The sequence below is a fragment of the Myodes glareolus genome, chromosome 25, assembly GCF_982192425.1.
Source record: "Myodes glareolus chromosome 25, mMyoGla1.1, whole genome shotgun sequence".
NCBI lineage: Eukaryota > Metazoa > Chordata > Mammalia > Rodentia > Cricetidae > Myodes > Myodes glareolus.
In genome coordinates this window covers 13,610,001-13,627,500 of record NC_142050.1, presented here as the reverse complement: position 1 = coordinate 13,627,500, position 17,500 = coordinate 13,610,001, and the positions used below count along the sequence as shown (strand labels likewise).

Sequence of the window (17,500 nt, the reverse complement as noted above, 5' to 3'; positions counted from 1 at the left end):
CTTTTGAAAGTTCATATCCATTTAATGACTTTTATAAAAATGACATTTTGGTTTAATACTAGTTAGAAGTTGTATTTATAATTTTAGCTTTCCCCAATTCAATCTAGGATTCAGAATATTTTAGTGAATGGCAAACTCCAAGTGCTGGGGATAATTAGAATAAATTCTTAAGGTTAAGATAATAGTTACCTTCTACCTAATTAGGTCTGATAAATGGACTGTGTATATTCAAAACTTTCAAGTTTAATCAGCTATTTCCAGATATATGTAACTATCAAAATGTATAGGACAGGCATCAAGGTGTATGCCTGGAATTTCAGTACTCAGGAAGCTGAGGTAGAATAATAGTAAATTTGATGTCAACATGGGTTACATTTGTCAGTCTGGGCTAAATCATGAGTTTCTGGGTGAGCACACTGGATGACATTGTCCTAAGTCCTTTTGTTCTTATTTATAATTTCCTATACCTTTAACTGAGGACTTGCCCTCTTGTGTCGTGGTGTTGCCTCAATAGCCTTGGAACTCTGAGAAGACCCAGAAAGCCTCTCATTGGCAGCTTCCTTTTCCTTCATGTCCACCACCTGGCCTATTTGTGTTTTCTTTGGGAGTTTTTATTTAAATAAAGAACATTATGGAAAATCCTCAAGCTCTCAAATAAAGAGAAACAACAAGGAGAATGCAGTATAAAGACATGAGCAATAAGTTTTATAAAGGATAACTACAGTTACATTCGCTTGCATCTTAAGAAAATTTTAATATGTAAGGATATTTTCAGTACAGAGTTGTCCTGTATAAAATACACATCCAAATTTAGACATTGGTGCTGCCGAAACATTAAAATGAAACACTGCAAGCTACTGTCTGACATTAATTTACTTATATGAAATCATATTTCTAATAACAAGTAACACTGATACTCAAATTATCCTCTTCAAAACACTGTTCTTGGTTTTTTCTCCAAGTCATTGGGCTCCCACTCAGCTGGTCACCATCAATATACACAGAACCTGGAATTAACTTCTACACATTATCCTACCTAGTCACACCATTCCCGTTATTTAAGGACCAATACATACAGACTTAACTCCGTATAGACTATGTCTATAATGATACTGATCTTCTTGAACCTCTAAAGCATTTTTTAAATTGTTAATGCTGAAATTCCGAACCATAGAATCTCTGAATCCTACACTACATCAAACATGAGGATATGTTATTTAAAGTTTCTGTTTCTCAAGTCAATAGACAGGGACACTCAAGGGTTGGAAGGTAGGCAGAGCTGGAACCAACACACATGGTAGCCTCTGCAGTGTTTCTTAGGTCCTTTTGATGTCTGCTGTTCTATACTGCTTAAACCTCATTTAATCACGTCTCCAAAGTGGTAGTGGTGCCTTGTCTTGCCGATTAGATTGTGAAGTTTATAAATGGGGACACTTACAGACAGGAAATACCTAGTCAATGTAGCCAGTTGGATAAATTATTCTCAAGTCAGGAAGAGTTTCCTTTACATCCACTTTAAAAGAAGAAAATTTTTTTTCTAGAACCAGATATTCTTGGATTCTTTTTTATTCAGAATTAGTTAATGAAGAAATTATCAGAGTTAGAAGGAGACGGATACATTTTTTCTTATGATTTCAGTTTTGATTTGGAAATTTACTAACATAATTCAAATCAAAGTCAATAATTATTACCATTTAACAGCAAGACATGATTGTCACCAATACAATGTCTAAGAAAGTACCAGAACGTTGCAGAAGAGATTTGAATGAACCACAGGACAAAACTGCTTGGAAGTTACAGCTCCTGTGCCTATAGATTGGTCAACTCCTATCAAGAGAAATACATTATTCATTGTGAATATCTTTAATATTACCATAGTATCATCTCAATTTTCATTTCCTCATTTAGGTACTCTAGGTGATTCATGTGTTCATTTGCATGTTGTGTGCCAATGTAAAAGAAATAGATCTCAGTCTTTGTCTCTTTTCTCATACACACACCCTACATGCCTTTTGGGTGTTAGGTTTATAGAAATTTGTTTAAACTTGTGGTTGTTATCAATATCTTTCTTCTATTGCTTTCATCATAGGGATACTAAAATTGCTTTTGATTAAAAATAAAGTGTATATTTTTGTAGCTTCCATTTTCTACAGACATCAAGGTATCACGTGGAGGATAACTAATACTGCTTCTGGGGAAAAACTAAAATCCCTTCTGGGGAAAATTCGCCTCTCACCTCTCCATCTTAGAAACACTCGTGAAAACTTACGTAAGAGGGACTTTGCCTGTTCTACCCAGTGCCTCAACATGAATCTTCCACTCAAGTGAAATCGTCTGAAGGGTTTTAATTACAAGGGAGTCATTCAGCACAATAGATTTTTATGTATTTAGTATTTTGATTAGTTTGAGAGGGCAGCATGAGGAATACTGAACAGATTAGTCACCTCATTTGTAATCTTCAGTCATGCAGCAATGGCTAGGTAGTTAAGAATACAATGGGCTTCTGTGGGGCAGAATACTTAGGCTGGGAGCTAGGCTTTTTTCCTAATAGGCTAACAATGTTATTGCAACCTTAACATACCCATTGCATTTCTTTTAAGTCATAGATAAGAGACAGAAAAAATTCGAGTTTTTACAATTGCTATGAAAGATAAATGAATGTCTCTATATATGTTAAAGTGTGAATAATGTGATTCCATGCCTGGGTTATGAGTGATCAGTAAATATTAGATACAGTCATAACATACGTAAAACTTTATTTCTTTTCATGAAAGAAGATATGTCATAAACACAGAAATTGATGGTTAAACATCAATATGCACTCTTTTTCCTAAATGATATTTTAATCTTCTCTTCAGAGCCAAATATTTACAATTATCTCAGAAAGGATTTAAATTAAACAAAACAAAAATACTTGTGGCACACATTTCAGATGCCAGTATTGAGGAGCTCTCCTTTCGTAAAAGAATAAGGAAGCAAAATAAATAACACATCTGCTACTATAATTATTCAAGAGAATGATTAAGGGACACATCCTGAACACCGTGAAGCTAAGGCAAAAGCTCAGGTCAGGTCTCAGATCATTTTACATCACACAGAAAGCTAATTTCAAAGGAGAGGAGCCAGCATCGACATGCTCTGCTCAGAGAGCTTCTACGTTTATTCTCCCCGTCATCCGTCACAGGGCTCATCATTAGCTTGTCATTAAAATCATTAACATACATGCATTTAGTGGTCCGGGCTTGTATCACATTTGCTGTGCACTTTGGGGCTTACTCAGTTCTGATAATACACATTGAGCTAGGGAAACCTGGAATAGATTAAAATGCAAATTTTAAGAAACACAGCAATTTTTATGTATATTATATTTATATGCCTATTAGAAAAGATAATTTTTGTGCCAGAAATTCCATTATGATCATGATTGAGTCAAATCCCCTGTATCTATAAGGATGTCAATGTTTCAGTGACATTTTGCTTTGTTTTGACATTTTCTGTCTTATTGGTCTTTTGATTTTGATTTTTGTGGACTTTTTTGTTTATTTGTTAATGTCTTGCTCTTTTTTCTTTTTTCTTTTTCTTTCTTTTTTTGGAAAGAGGGGAGGGGGAGAGAGAGAGGGAGGGTGAGAAGGAGAAAGAGAGAGAGAGAGAGAATAAAATTGTGCAGGTAGAAAGGTGGGGAGAGCTGTGGGAGGGGAAACATGAACAAAATATATTGGATGAAGAAAAGTTACTTAAAAAAGATTCAGTGTTACTTTATTAAGGAAACCAAACAACATTATCAATATTTCCCCTTGCTAATATTAATTTAATAAAAATTAATTCAATGCTTCCATAAGTGAGCCACTGTTGAAATTTTACTATCTATCTAAGAACCAATAACCTAGAATGAGAGAAATACACACTCAAAAATCCTAGTTTGGCCAAGAATAAAAGTTCTAAGAAAAGGAGTAATTTATGGATACAGGAATTTATAGGTGCGAGATATTATTTCCTTCTGAGAATTATTCTAATCAATTAAAATACATACATATATATATATATATACACACACTTGGTGGCACTGATTAAAGAGAATAAAACAAAGACATGCTAAGACAGACATGAGAGCAATTGTTGATTCTCTTGCTTATAAAACTCTTGTTGGACTTGAAGAGCTAGGCCTTTATCACAACATATGCCCCTAGGGATATGAAATGCATCACTGCTTCCCGCTGCTTCTGAATTTCAATTGTCCTGCACATTAAACTTTAGTCCTTGCAAAACCCCATAATAATAAAGTGGATGTGACTTCAAAAGAATGCATTACAACAGACTATAGGAACAAAATACCTAATATTTGAACACTGAAAATGTCTAAAAACTTTACTAGAAAGTTAAAAGCACACCAAAAACTTCTATTTAGGTTTACAAATCTTCATTGTTTCATTTACGAGTTTTAAAAAAAAGGAATAGTGAACTTATTTATAATATATGCACATAGAAGCATAGATGTTTAGATTAAATGCACTTCTCAGTCTTTCTTTTGCCTGTGTTTATCCAATATTTGTATTATTAGAGGAAATAGCACAAGCCTTGAATTAGACGTGTAGAAGTGTAATAAGATCTATCTCAATAATCAATGCATATTCCTCCTAAACCAGTCTAGATATGGCATGTACTTCTAAGTGGATATGAAAGTAATTTCAACTTTGATTTTTAAAATCAATTATTAATTCAGTTAGTAACAGATATTTCCTCAAACTAGAATATAGTACTTCATTATGAATGCTGTAAATTTTTTCTTTCCATGAGGAAGAGACATTGAATTCAACAGCTCTAGTTCAGTTGTCCTTTGAGCAGTAACTATAAAAAAGCAAGGATTTGATTTTCTTCCTTGAAGAGAGCATGGTACCTTACAATTTGAAGCCATTTGTACTTGGGGGATTAAAAATATTTAAAACTTCTTTAAATAACTGTATGGAAAGATTGAATTAATGTTGACAAGATATAATATCTTCTATTATTTCCTAACAAAGTCAGAAAATAAAACTACCCAGTACTTTTAGGCAGCTAAAAGTTATCCTTGTTTTGGGAAAAAAATAAAGCATTCAATTTATGTATGAAAATGGGGAAGAAGGGAGAAACGAACAATAGTTCCTATTCTCACACGTCCCTTCCAAAAGTTATGTGCTTTTAGATTTATTTATTTTGTTTTATGTGTATGAGTATTCTGCACAGACAAATGTATGTACAGCACATGTGTGTCATTCTCCCAAATGAGTGTACATACACCACATGTGTGCCTGGTTCCCATGGATGTCAGCAGAGGGAATCAGATCTTTGGGAATTGGCATTATGAATGGTCATGAGTTACCATTTGAGTGTTGCGAATTAAACCCAGGTTCTCTGAAAGTGCTCTCAAATGCTGAGCCACCTTGGAACCTTTCAATCTCATAGAGGAAATAATTACACAATTGAAATATGCTATAACAAAAACAGTGGCACATGCCACAGTAGAGTAAGTGCTAAGAGATGGAGGATAGACTCTGAGAATGTAAACTATGATGGTCTGGGGGGGGAGGGTGCATTTTTGGATAGGATTTGAAGTATTTGAAAATTATTACTCAGAGACAAGAGAAAGGACAGAGTGGAAATGGGGGGGGTGGTTAGATAAAGTCTTACATAAATTATCAAAGTCATGGGGATTTCTAATATAATAATAAAAAGTTAGAAGCTTAGAAGAACAGAGAGTGAAGAGCCTTTTATCTGCATCACAGAAAGTGCATGTTCCTGTGATTTCAGTGGAGGGCTATTGACCATTTGAGAGTAGAGAAATGAAACAGTTGAAATTTTCGGATTGTACCAACTGACTGCAGAACAGCGGGGCTGCCGCTGGGAGCTTCCCAATGCAGTGTGGTAAGGTGGGTGCCGAGAGCCACTTGACAAATAGGTACTAGAAACGATGGGAAAGGGCGATTTAGGCTGCAGGCTGTAGAGTAAAAAGATTTTGCATTTTTGAGCTCTTAAATTTATGTGTATGTGAAAGGCTTCCTTCTGTACCCTACCAAGGAACAGGAAAAGCTCATGATCTCACATGAGACATTGATGGCAACATACATACATATATATTTGGTTTTAATGCTCAAGGAGCTGTGGGTGTGACATTAGCAGTGAAGATGACATGCTGAAAGTGAAGTTATCTACAAGTCCGGGTGATTCTGATGCTAGTGGCAACAACAGCAACAATAATATTGATCCATGCTCTCTGTAAACTTTACTTAGATCTATTTTTTTGGTCTGGGACTCTATGCCATTTTCTGGGTTGTTTTGCCCAGCGTTGGTAGAAGGGGAGGAGCTTGGTCCTGCCTTAACTCGATATGCGTTTGTTGATACCAATGGGAGACTTTCAGTTTATCAGCAGGAACAGGGGAGGGGTAGGTTGTGAGGGGTTGAGTGGCAGAGGAAAGGTGGGGGAGGACTTGGGGGGAGAAGGGGGAAACTAGTGATATAAAATTAATTTATAAAAAAAGAGGGCATTCAATTTTGCTTTCTGAAATGGAAAAAAAATGCTTTTCTATAGCAAAGTAGCAAAAGAGAAAAAGGGTACTTGAAATTAAAAAGTAAACTTTAAATACATTTTATTTTTAACTGATACATGAGGAAATGAAAATGGCATGCTTATGCAATTATAAAATACATATTTACTGTGAAATATTCAAATTACTTTAAACAGATCTATCTATGAAAATGGTATCATTCTTGTAACCAAAGCTTCCCAAATCAATTCTAGTACATTATCACAATCTATTGTTTTTCTGCAGAATGTCTTAAGAAACAAGCCTTTTAAGAAATATGTAACCTATACTCTCGATGGTCTTGCTAAATGTCTTCTCTCCACACTTTAAAAATACCGGTATGTTATCATAATTTCAGAGACTAGCCCAATCTAAGATTTGGTGCTCAAACTTCTCAATCTTCTAAACCTGTGCCTCTCCTGGAGTCCTGGCCACTGTGAAGGACAGGGTTGCTAAGAATGAGACCCATAGTTTAGTCACGTGTCCATTCTCCTCATACATGGCCCTAAAACTGAGCTATATCAGTTACACTTGTGGTTGATGTAGGCAAATAAACAGTCAATATCAGTAACTTTCATAAAACTCAACCTAAGAACTGCTTTTATGCTAACCCTAACTGTCAGCTACACCCTTCATGACGTAGTTTTATCCCTCCATGCACATGAAAGCTCTCTTCATCCCTTTGTTTTGGTTTCTGTAGTGATTGACATAATTGGCAGATGGAAAAACTCAGACTATGTCATATAGGGAATGTTCCACTAGTAAGTGCTCATTTGTGGTTATTAAAAAAAAAAAAGCACAATTCAGTTTGCCTTATTTGAGGGATCTGCTTAGTAACAGTTGATTTTTGTATTCCAGTTAATCGCTCAGCTTTACAGAGGCACTCGGTAAATGCGTATTCTCAAAGCACAGAGGGCAAGTTACATTAATACACTGACTTGCTGCCCGAAGGAACGTGTTGCTCCTTTTGTTGTGAAAATTATAAGGACCTAAGGCATCAGGGAAGGAGAAAAAATGTTAATGTTTGCCTGCACCCTACAGCAGAGTCACAGTACAAGAGCAAAGTTTATCTTTTTAGATTGTGGTCACACAGCCTAATCCCTAGAGGGATGTAAATTCTCTTCACTTTATCCTTGTTCAAGACTTAGTTAATGGTCCTATAAACTTCTCCTGCCTTTCTTTTGAATGAGAAAGTCCTATACGTAGAGTTTTTAAGCTGAAATATTCCAAATCCATTTAAGTCCATGGAGGTCAGACTAGTATCTCAGAAGTGCTTTCTCAGTTTTAATTATGACAATATTAGCAAATATAATGATTAAAGTATTTATATTTTGTTGTGGTTTGTGGGAGACCCAATGGTACATGAAGTTTGGCATGAGTGCTTAACAGTGTAAGGCTTGCTGCTAAATGTGTAAATTCTGAATTCAACCTCTAGTACCACAAACAATCCTGATATATCGATCAATCAATCAATCTATCTCTTTCAATGCAATGTGAATGTATATGCATATGTACTCTCTGAAGCTAGTGATTAAATATTAAGTCTTAGAATACATGATATCTGTCAACAATATTGCGAAAAATATTTCTGAACCATAGCTACAATACGGAAGATTTCAATAGAAATTTTATCAATAATGTAAAGATTTTATGTTACAAAAGACTGAAAAAATTTATGTAGCTTATTCATTATAGGATATTTCCTTATCACCTTTAGTCATATGTCCTAGCTATTTGAGAACACTTTAAATATACTTAACATAGTGTATCTCCTAAAAGAAAAGTACAGCATGCCCCTCTCCCATAATAGTGTGCTATTACTGTAAAACATTACTTCTCAGATAATATTCAATGATATATTCTGAAACTGCAATTGCTGTTTATTTGTACTAAATGTAATTTGAATATTTTTGACATAGGCAGGATATAAACCTCCAAAAGGAAAAGTTCACAATCATACAATTCATCCCTGTCCTTTATTTACAGTTGTGTCCACCTGGTCATTAATAACACAAATATATTAGAATAGATTATCTATGGACATTTGATGTACACTAATTTCATAGTTTCTGTTGATTTCAGAAAACAATGTCACAAACTTTCTAGTTAAAAGAAAATTCAAGAGCAAACTGGGGTTTCTCTTAAATAATTTCATTCCCTTCAGTATGTAGTACAGACTGTCAAACAAATAACAATAACCATTGATATCTGGGCTACTAAAATAAGCAAAGTATACAATTAGCAATCTGTCAGTTTCATATTTGTCTAACATATTTCCTTTCAATTCTATTTGCCAATGACAAAACCCTTGTTCATCCTATGCTTTTAATATATAGAATTCTAAAATATAGATACAGAAATCTTCATGATAGAATTAATTTTATGAAAATGACTGTTTATATTTGCTACTTTTGAATAAGTAACTTCTATTTAATTGATTGGAAATGCATAAAAATTGCAAGCTTAGTTATTCCATTTATATAGTCCGTTTGAAATGAAAAACAATGTATTCAAGAAAAATTGGTGATTTGTTGTTTAGAATATAGTGTTTACTATAACATGCTATAGAAATAAACTTATAAGTAAAGTTAAAATTTCTTTCAAAAAATATTCCGAATTTTGTCAGTAGTAATAGATAGACTCTTATAGTATATATCTAAGGACATTTTAGAGAAATACTTAATCTTTCAGTTCAGACAGAGGAATGACAATATTATTACAGCAACCAGGATTAAAAAAAATCTCACTCTCATTTTACCAAGAAGTTACAAAACATACCTTGATTACTATATTTCATTTTTTTAAATTTAATATTGTCTAGTATTTTTGTGATATCATTTAGTATTAAATGAATCAATACTATTGTGGTATAAAAATTGTATATAGATACTTCCTCCAGGCAGAAACTTTACATCAGTTCTACAGAATAAAATTCCTCCTCTTTTTCTCTTGATGGAGACAAAAACATTCCTTTTTTTAAAAAAAATATGTGATCAAGAAGTAGGTAATAAAGCTTAGACTGAACCAATGTTACTCCATCCCAAATACACCATGCAGGGTTTACATTTGCCAGGATATCCCAATAACTTCCACATTGCTAGATATAAACAAATAAATTCTATTTTAAATTTAAAACTAGGATTGAATTTTAATATTAGTATGCTTAATAAAGCATTTTTAATGAAGTAGACATTTTAGTATTTGATTGCAAATTACTCTTACTTTCAGAGGATTTTTATGTTACCTATGGATGTGTGTAGTACTTGAATATTCTGTGTTTCTTACATGTATGATTTTCACAAACTTTCAAACAGGTCTAAGGACTCTTCCATTTCTCATCTGTCATTAATCAAAAATAAAAGTTTAGCTCAGATCTTGACTCTTACTTAGCAAGTAGTGCTTCTTTCTTGCTATCCCAACTCTGCTTAGAATCACCCTCTAAATCTGTTTGGCCTTATTCCTTGGACCAAGATTCAGTCTGCAACAGCAGGATACAAGGGTTCAAGGGTTCTGTCTAAAGTAACTTGGCTTCTTCGATTCTGACTTGCTGAAGATCTTGATCTCAGTCTTCTAGTTGGACTTAGAGCTCTGACTGCCCCATGGGTTGGTGGCTACCCTGTTTGCCCTGACTGTTGCTTATTTTTTCTCACTGTCAATTTTCCCCAGCAAAAATGTTCTCCTTCTCAGTTGGCTTGACTGACATTGTCACCTAGGGTATCTTTGTAGGCATTGATTTTCGCCTGGACTTCACACGCTTCATGTTACTGCTAGATGTGTCTAGTCTTTGAGACTGGCTGCTCTGATAGACCTAATCCCTTGCTCTGACAACTTCAGCTGTTTCCTAAGCACGCATTATTACACTCTGTATAAAACATGAAAATAGATTAGAAAATGAAAACAGTCTGAATCTGTTATGAACCTAGTATATCATCTCTTTGTTAATTACCAAAAGGACTGTGGCTTTAATGTTGCCGTTATCAGCAGTAAGATACCACAGCATGACCCGTGACTGCCGATCCTTTCGTCTTTTAAATGTTTAGCTAATGTTACTTCAAAGCTGAAGAACAAACTTAAGAAACATTCATTCTCTCTAGTGACAATAAACTGTTTAAATTTTTGTTGCTTATATAAATTAGACTGATGTCTGTCTGTCTGTCTATCATCTACCTGTTAGTTAATTCTATTCCAATAATAGATACTGCTTATGGAATACAGCATCCCTGTGCTTTAAATACATTCATTCACATTTGAATATCATTAATAATTCATATAAATGGTAAATTTTAATTTATTTAAAGGAGCTCAAAGAAGTCGACTTCCTAAGTCCTTTGTCAAAAGGAAAATTTAAAATTTGGGGGAGGATATGTAGAGTCTTTATTCTTTTCTGCTTCCTAAAAGTATTAAAAAATAATATACAAGCAATATTTGTTCTCTAACCATTTAATGAATGATTCTTTGAGCCTTAAAGACAGAAATTTTCCTCAAATGGCAGAGAATAGGAAGATGTATCTTCTAACAAACACCCTCTTTAGAAATGAAACAGAATCAGTACGCTACAACACTGTCAGCCAAAGTCGTCTGACACACTTAGCCTAAATTGTGGGATTTCACACCATGGATGTCAGATAACATCAGTAAAGCTCTATGAAAACCTTCAAAACCCTATAGGAACCCACAAAGTCCCACAGTCGGCACGGTGGGGACATCAGACATTTTAGCAGAAGACACTGTACCTCTGGTAGAATCTTTTTATTAAGAGGAACTAGAAGGATTTGTAAGTGCCGCATACAGGGACTGGAATAATGTCAAAAAGAACAGCAGCCACTGATCCATACTTGCAGCACCTGACAAAGGAGACGAGATGACAAAGAGCTGCCATCGTCATGAGTTCTGCACAGTCATTTCGGAAAGAGATCTCAAAGCTAACTAGCAAAGTTAATGAAAAAGTTTAGACGTTAAATAAAAATGGAATTAAATCAGAACAAAAATTACCAGAGACCTAGAAAGGTTAGGAGATAAAAATTAAAGATGAGTGAAACAGTGTTAATGAATAAATCTGGGACAACACGCGTGACGCCGAGAAGGACTTTTTCTTTCAGAACTGCATCATGTGACATAAAGGCCCACAACAGCAGACAAATAATACTGCCTTCACAGCAGCAAAAACAAGGAGAGGGAACACACTGGCTCAGATTATCGGTCACTTTTAACTGTTTTGTTTCTTTCCAAATTTAGAATCACACCCCTTTCAAATGCTTTTGTCCACAGGGAGAGCTAACATTTGTGGAAATTTTTATATGAGGTATCACTAACCAAAGGAGTAGAATCTGCAAATTTTAAGTTTTAGAAAAAGAAAAAAAGTGGGAGACAAAGAGGAATGTTATAGATTTCAAAATTATGATGACTCATGGTGTACTCTTAACACCATCTTAGAAAATGGGAATCTGGTTGACCATTTCAGCTATCTTTGTAACAAACTGTTACTGACAGGAGAGGCTAAAGTGTAATGTACTGGGGCAATGTGACAACTTCTTCAAGCTCCTGGAGAGGAGTCAAAGATGCTGTCTAGATGACCCAGACACGTGTGACTTAGAAACTTTGAAGGTACACGGAATACACACTGGTCAGAAAGGTAAATATGACCTGACTGCAATTATCTACCAACACACACCCCTTTCACAGGACACACATTCCTCTCAACCCCAAATGCTTGCCTTCTAAATACACAACAATTTGTTTTTTTAACCTTACAGGTAGCAAAGTAATAATGTTCTCTACAGTATATCATTAGCTCTTTGACTCAGGTATTTTCTCCCATAAGATGAAGAAAATGATAATCACTTGTAGCCGAGATTAAATATTTAGCGAAGAAAATGGAGAGTAAGGGGGCTAAGAAAAAACTTATAAGAAGTTATCTGAAAATTCACCAGTGGAAAACACTAATAATCAGAAGGAAACCCCCATGAAAATGAGTATCTTTGAGATGAATGGCCTTAGCAGAGACAACTTAGGAAGAACATTAATTTGATCTCTAGATACAGAGCTGGAGAATGAAAAAATGAGGGTCTCATTTAAGACTGCACAAGAGAAGGTGAATCTGAGCCAACTCATTGAGAATGGGGAGCAATCAGTGCTTAAAGAAGAAACAGTGAGGCTTTGCTGATTATTGGACTTCATCATATCGTGGCACCACTGCTTGCCTTGGGTTGGGTAAAGGAACCATGTGGACTACCTCTGTCAGTATGGCTTCGCCTTTCAGTTTGGGTTCGAATATTTCTCTCTCTTCTAATTTAACACACGTGAGACGACAGTATGCTCACACTACTTCAGCGTAATCACAACATCAATCGAACTTTATAAATAATTTAAAAAATAAAAATATAAAGTCAAAGCATCCTTTACACTTGTTCATAAAGTGGGACGGTCTGAAAATTCTTTGGATAGTGCTAGGAAATGGAGGTTTAAAGGGCTGAGGAGATAGGTTATCTGGTGAAGTGCTGGGTACACAAGATTGAGGACGGGAGGTTGGATCCCTACACCACTTAATGCTATTTATTGTTCTAAAATTTTGATTTTCCTTTTTCAGGGATCTAGCAAGGTCATGAATTTAATTCCTGTAGGCAGTGCTTTGTATAGCTAAGCTGTTTCCAATGACCTGGCCATATGTCTAAAACATCATACATTCTTAACAACCTTGGCCTTAACCTAGGGTTATCTGCAGAATGAGCATGCCTGACTCCTGCACATCTAGATGCAATAATATCCATTCAGGAATGAAATGGGGAGCCACTCTGTTAGAAGCAAGAGTCTGAAGTTCAATTCTGACAGAAAAATTAATTGGGAAAACCTCCTGGGAAAAAGAATCATTATAACAAGGAGAAGAAGAATTTATGTAAGACAACACTGAAGCAAAATACAGGGTTAAAAAGCAGACAATCTGAGAGAAAAATGGATTTATTTGGAAAAGCTTTCTTTTGCAAAAACAAATTTTCTAGTGTAAGAACAGTATTAGGAAGAAGAGTGGAATATTTAGGGAAATGATTCATATCTCTGGCAACTTCAAGCATACATTCACATTCAACCACATCACTATTAAGGAACTGAATGGAAAATCTAAGCAAACTATGCATTTCTCATGTCTTTGTTACCCACAGAATCTGAGGACATTTAATTTTTTTGACTCCATAAGCAAAAGTATGAAGTTATCACTTTTCATTTTGGCTCTGTTTTCTATTTTGCAGTGAATCTTAGAGTGGCCATGAGCTTTGCTTTTTTTCTTCTTAGAACGGAGTCAGGTGCCTTTCTCATTTTTATGCTAAAAGACTTCTTAGATTAATTCATTGTTTTCCTCCATTCCTTGCATTTAATTTAAGGCAGATACTATAGTTACTAGAACCTACTAGAATTACTCTTACTCATCCAGATGTCCTAATTAAAAACATCCTGATATTACTGCTGTCAACTACAGTGCATGCAATATGATTTCAGAGAGTTTGCCTCCAAAGCAGACATTGACTGCACCAAACCCAAGCCCATAACACTGACCAAGCTCCACACTGACAAATACAATACCATAACTTGCTAGTTAGTAACTTAGTAGTTTGGTCCCATCTTCATATATTTTAAATTCTGTATTTACCTAGGAATTCAAAATTTCTGTCCAACCCAATTCTTCCTGTTTCTGGGCACATGAATGACTAATTCTGGATTGGTATTTTCTCTGTTAAGGTTGTTCACTGCCAACAACTTGAGTTAGTATTTTCTTATGCCTCTAATCCCATTGCCCACTGATTGTGAGCAATGAGCTCCATAAATTCCTCTATTTGCTCACTTTTAATGGGGTGTTTACTTCAGGAACTATGAGAGAGGTTAGAGTCAAAGAAAAGATACTCTTTTGGAAAACGATCTAGAAATGTAGTTTAGCGGACAGAAAGTATTAAAACTGCAAAGTGTGTTTTGTGTTGTGTTAAGTCTCACTTAAGATAGCAATGGGACATTACAATCAGTCCTATCAATCAGTGCCTAAGTAGGGATGTTCCATGAGAAGCATCATTATCTCCAGGAACTCGGTTTATTTGCATAAATCTCACAAGGTAGGCATTACTAAGAGTTTGGGGGAGGGGGAAAAGAAGAAGAAAAATAAACCAAGGAAAAAGAACCTGTTCATTCCCATTGGGTAGTGCAACATCTGATGCTGGAGCAGTAACAATCTGATGAGGTTGAGCCGCACTGTCTCTCTTTCATACTAATATCTGTATAACTAGTCGCTCCCAAACAGCATGTAATTTGAATTCACCCAGGGACACACACACACACACACACACACACACACACACATAATTGCTATGTAAATATTTTATATAAAATAAGTTTTTTTTATTTCTATTCAATCTCAAAATTCTCTGAACAGTATTCAGTTAGATGCAAGCAAATTTTAATTGGTAGAATCATGTCAATAATTCTCCCTTGCCTTGCTTCATAATAAACACAAGATGCTTACAGTTCTTTTCATACAAACAAACACTTTGGAAGTATGGAATTGACGATGTGGGATGCTGGATTGGTATCTGCTAATACCTGAACAGACCACAGAAAGCTAACGGAGCAACTCAGAGGGATTGGAAGTATCAATGTTGACTCAATATTTTGCAGGATAATTACAAACTTGATTTTCATTTATATGACTCTGGAAAAGGCAAGGTAAGGGATTCCTCTAATTTTTAACTTTTTTTAAATCTATTTCCTACAAAGAAAAGGAGGCTTTTGTTTCATCTATGGAAAAGAAATGCAGATATTTTTTATGTGTTGGTTCATGTCAGTATAGCATACAGAATTCACTAACTGAATGAGTTTTGCACAAACTGATAATGCTAGTATATGAAAAAATCAAATATATTTTAATATTTTTGCATACTACTATTTCTTTTAGATATTTCATAATTAAACTTTAAATTAACAATAAACTGAATGATTGGAACTACCAATTGTCAAATGAAAAATACTATGGACTCAACAAAGCCATTATTTAGTCAAATTATTATTTCAGGTTCTAAAATACAGTGTTTAATAAACTATTTTATTAAGTCATTAATTTTTTATTCTAATATTCTTAGCACTGGACAATTAAACTTGTGAAAATCTCTTCCTTCTTCGTGGTTTGCGTCAGCATCTACATACTGCATGGGAGCAAGGGAAGAAGCACCCACAGTTCACACACTGCCTTTACTCATGCCTTTCATATAAGCTCCCCCTTTTTAAATGCAGAAAACCAGGAGCTAACTCTTGTTGGGTGTTTAAAGATGAATTCCTTTAGCATTTGCATAGGGAGTGAGCGTTAGCACAGCCAGGAGAGCAACTGAAAGGAAAAGCCTCCAGCTACCACGGCATGGCTGACAGGGTGATGATGCAGGATGTAAAACTTTTGTCTGATTGCTCCTTCTCCTTGCTTAGAGTACGGCTAGTCTCGAGAGCATATATTCATGTTCTTTTTACTTGGGGTTTTATCACTCCTTTTGTATTATTTAATACAACTAAAGACACTTCCAAAAGACAGATTTTTCCATTTTGGAGAAGTAATGGCTTGGAATCTGAAGAAACACTTTAATGACCGCGCTGTGTTCTGCAAAGACGATGGAGTGGAAGTACCATCCATCAATTAGGCGGACGGTCTCATAGACATCCTCTGTCAGGGGAAGGTCTTTTAAAAATCAACAAAATAATAACTTGCGAAAGGTCAAATAAAAATGGGTACATAGCAGGGTTCTATGTCTCTTTCCGAGCTTTGACTGGACCCTTAGTGGGGGATAAAGAGAGTCCAGTGTGGTAGCATGTGCCTGCAATCCCAGCAGCACTTGGGAGGCTGAGACAGGACTGATGGGAGCTTGAGCCTGTGCTGCAGTGTGAGACAGTGTTTCATGAGCAAAACAAAAGATCAAAGAAAAATCACAAAGGATAAACTATAAAAATGAAGGCAAGGAGTGATCTTGTATCAATAATAATCTAAGTAACTCTCAGAGTAACTCAGGGAAGGCTAGCCGAAACATGTGAACGTCATCCGACCAGCTAAGAAGCACATGTACTTCATCACTCAGCTTTAATTATTTCTCCAGGAATGCTCATTCTTGTCAGGGTCAGTACATTTTAGTAAACAAAAAACTGATATGCCTGACACTACTGAATAAGACCTGGCATTTAAAACAGTGTCATACACCTTCCTGAAATCCACAATACATCAATTTTTAATACTTCTCCTCTCTCAGCTCCATTAAAAAGATGGTAGGGGAAAGATTTTAGAGTAATTAATGATATAGTTAGCTGCTAAATATTAATAGGAATCGTAGTCTTGCATAAAATATAACATATAAACCTTGCCAATACAGACGCTCCAGTAATTAAGCTTGAATATGTAATTACACTGATTTATAAGACAGGCAAAAAGTTACACTTTACCAGCTTCTGTGTAAACTGTGGGTAACAGTTAAACTTTGCATTTTACGCTTTATAAAAATGGGCAATGTCTTGACTACAGTTCATAAATGGTTTAGAGTCCTGTAATGGTAGTAAAAGTTATGACAACTTACCCTATCACGAATATTCATATTATGCCATATAAACCAAACTGTGATAATGACCCATAAGATGGAGATTCTTCAGAGGCAGCAATTAATGCCCCACAGGCTTTAGTAGTTCTAGGAATTTGTAGAAGAATACCATCAACACTAAATAAGGCACTTGGGATAATCTCTACGATGTGTGAACAACAATTTACTTTATATATTATGGACATGGTACAAGACAACTCTACTTAAACTTTTATGATTTTACTCAAACACCATGGTAAACTTCAGAAAAAAATACCAAATTCAGCAGCATGAGAACATATTTTCATCCCTTTCAGGAATCTGTTGTTAACCACACTTACATGTGTGGCTGAGGCGAGCAGC

The 17,500-nt window shown here is 35.2% G+C and overlaps 1 protein-coding gene across 7 annotated transcripts in view; it reads right to left on the bottom strand.

Moving 5' to 3' along the window:
* Foxp2 (forkhead box P2) overlaps positions 1–17,500 on the bottom strand; it is a 502,382-nt gene that overhangs the window by 7,706 nt on the left and 477,176 nt on the right. For all 7 annotated transcript variants that reach the window (XM_085683588.2, XM_085683587.2, XM_087901631.1 and 4 more), the window contains one exon: positions 17,479–17,500. This exon is cut by the window's right edge and continues 142 nt beyond it. In XM_085683588.2, coding sequence (XP_085539714.2) covers positions 17,479–17,500 — 22 coding nt within the window. The remainder of the gene's footprint in view (positions 1–17,478) is intronic.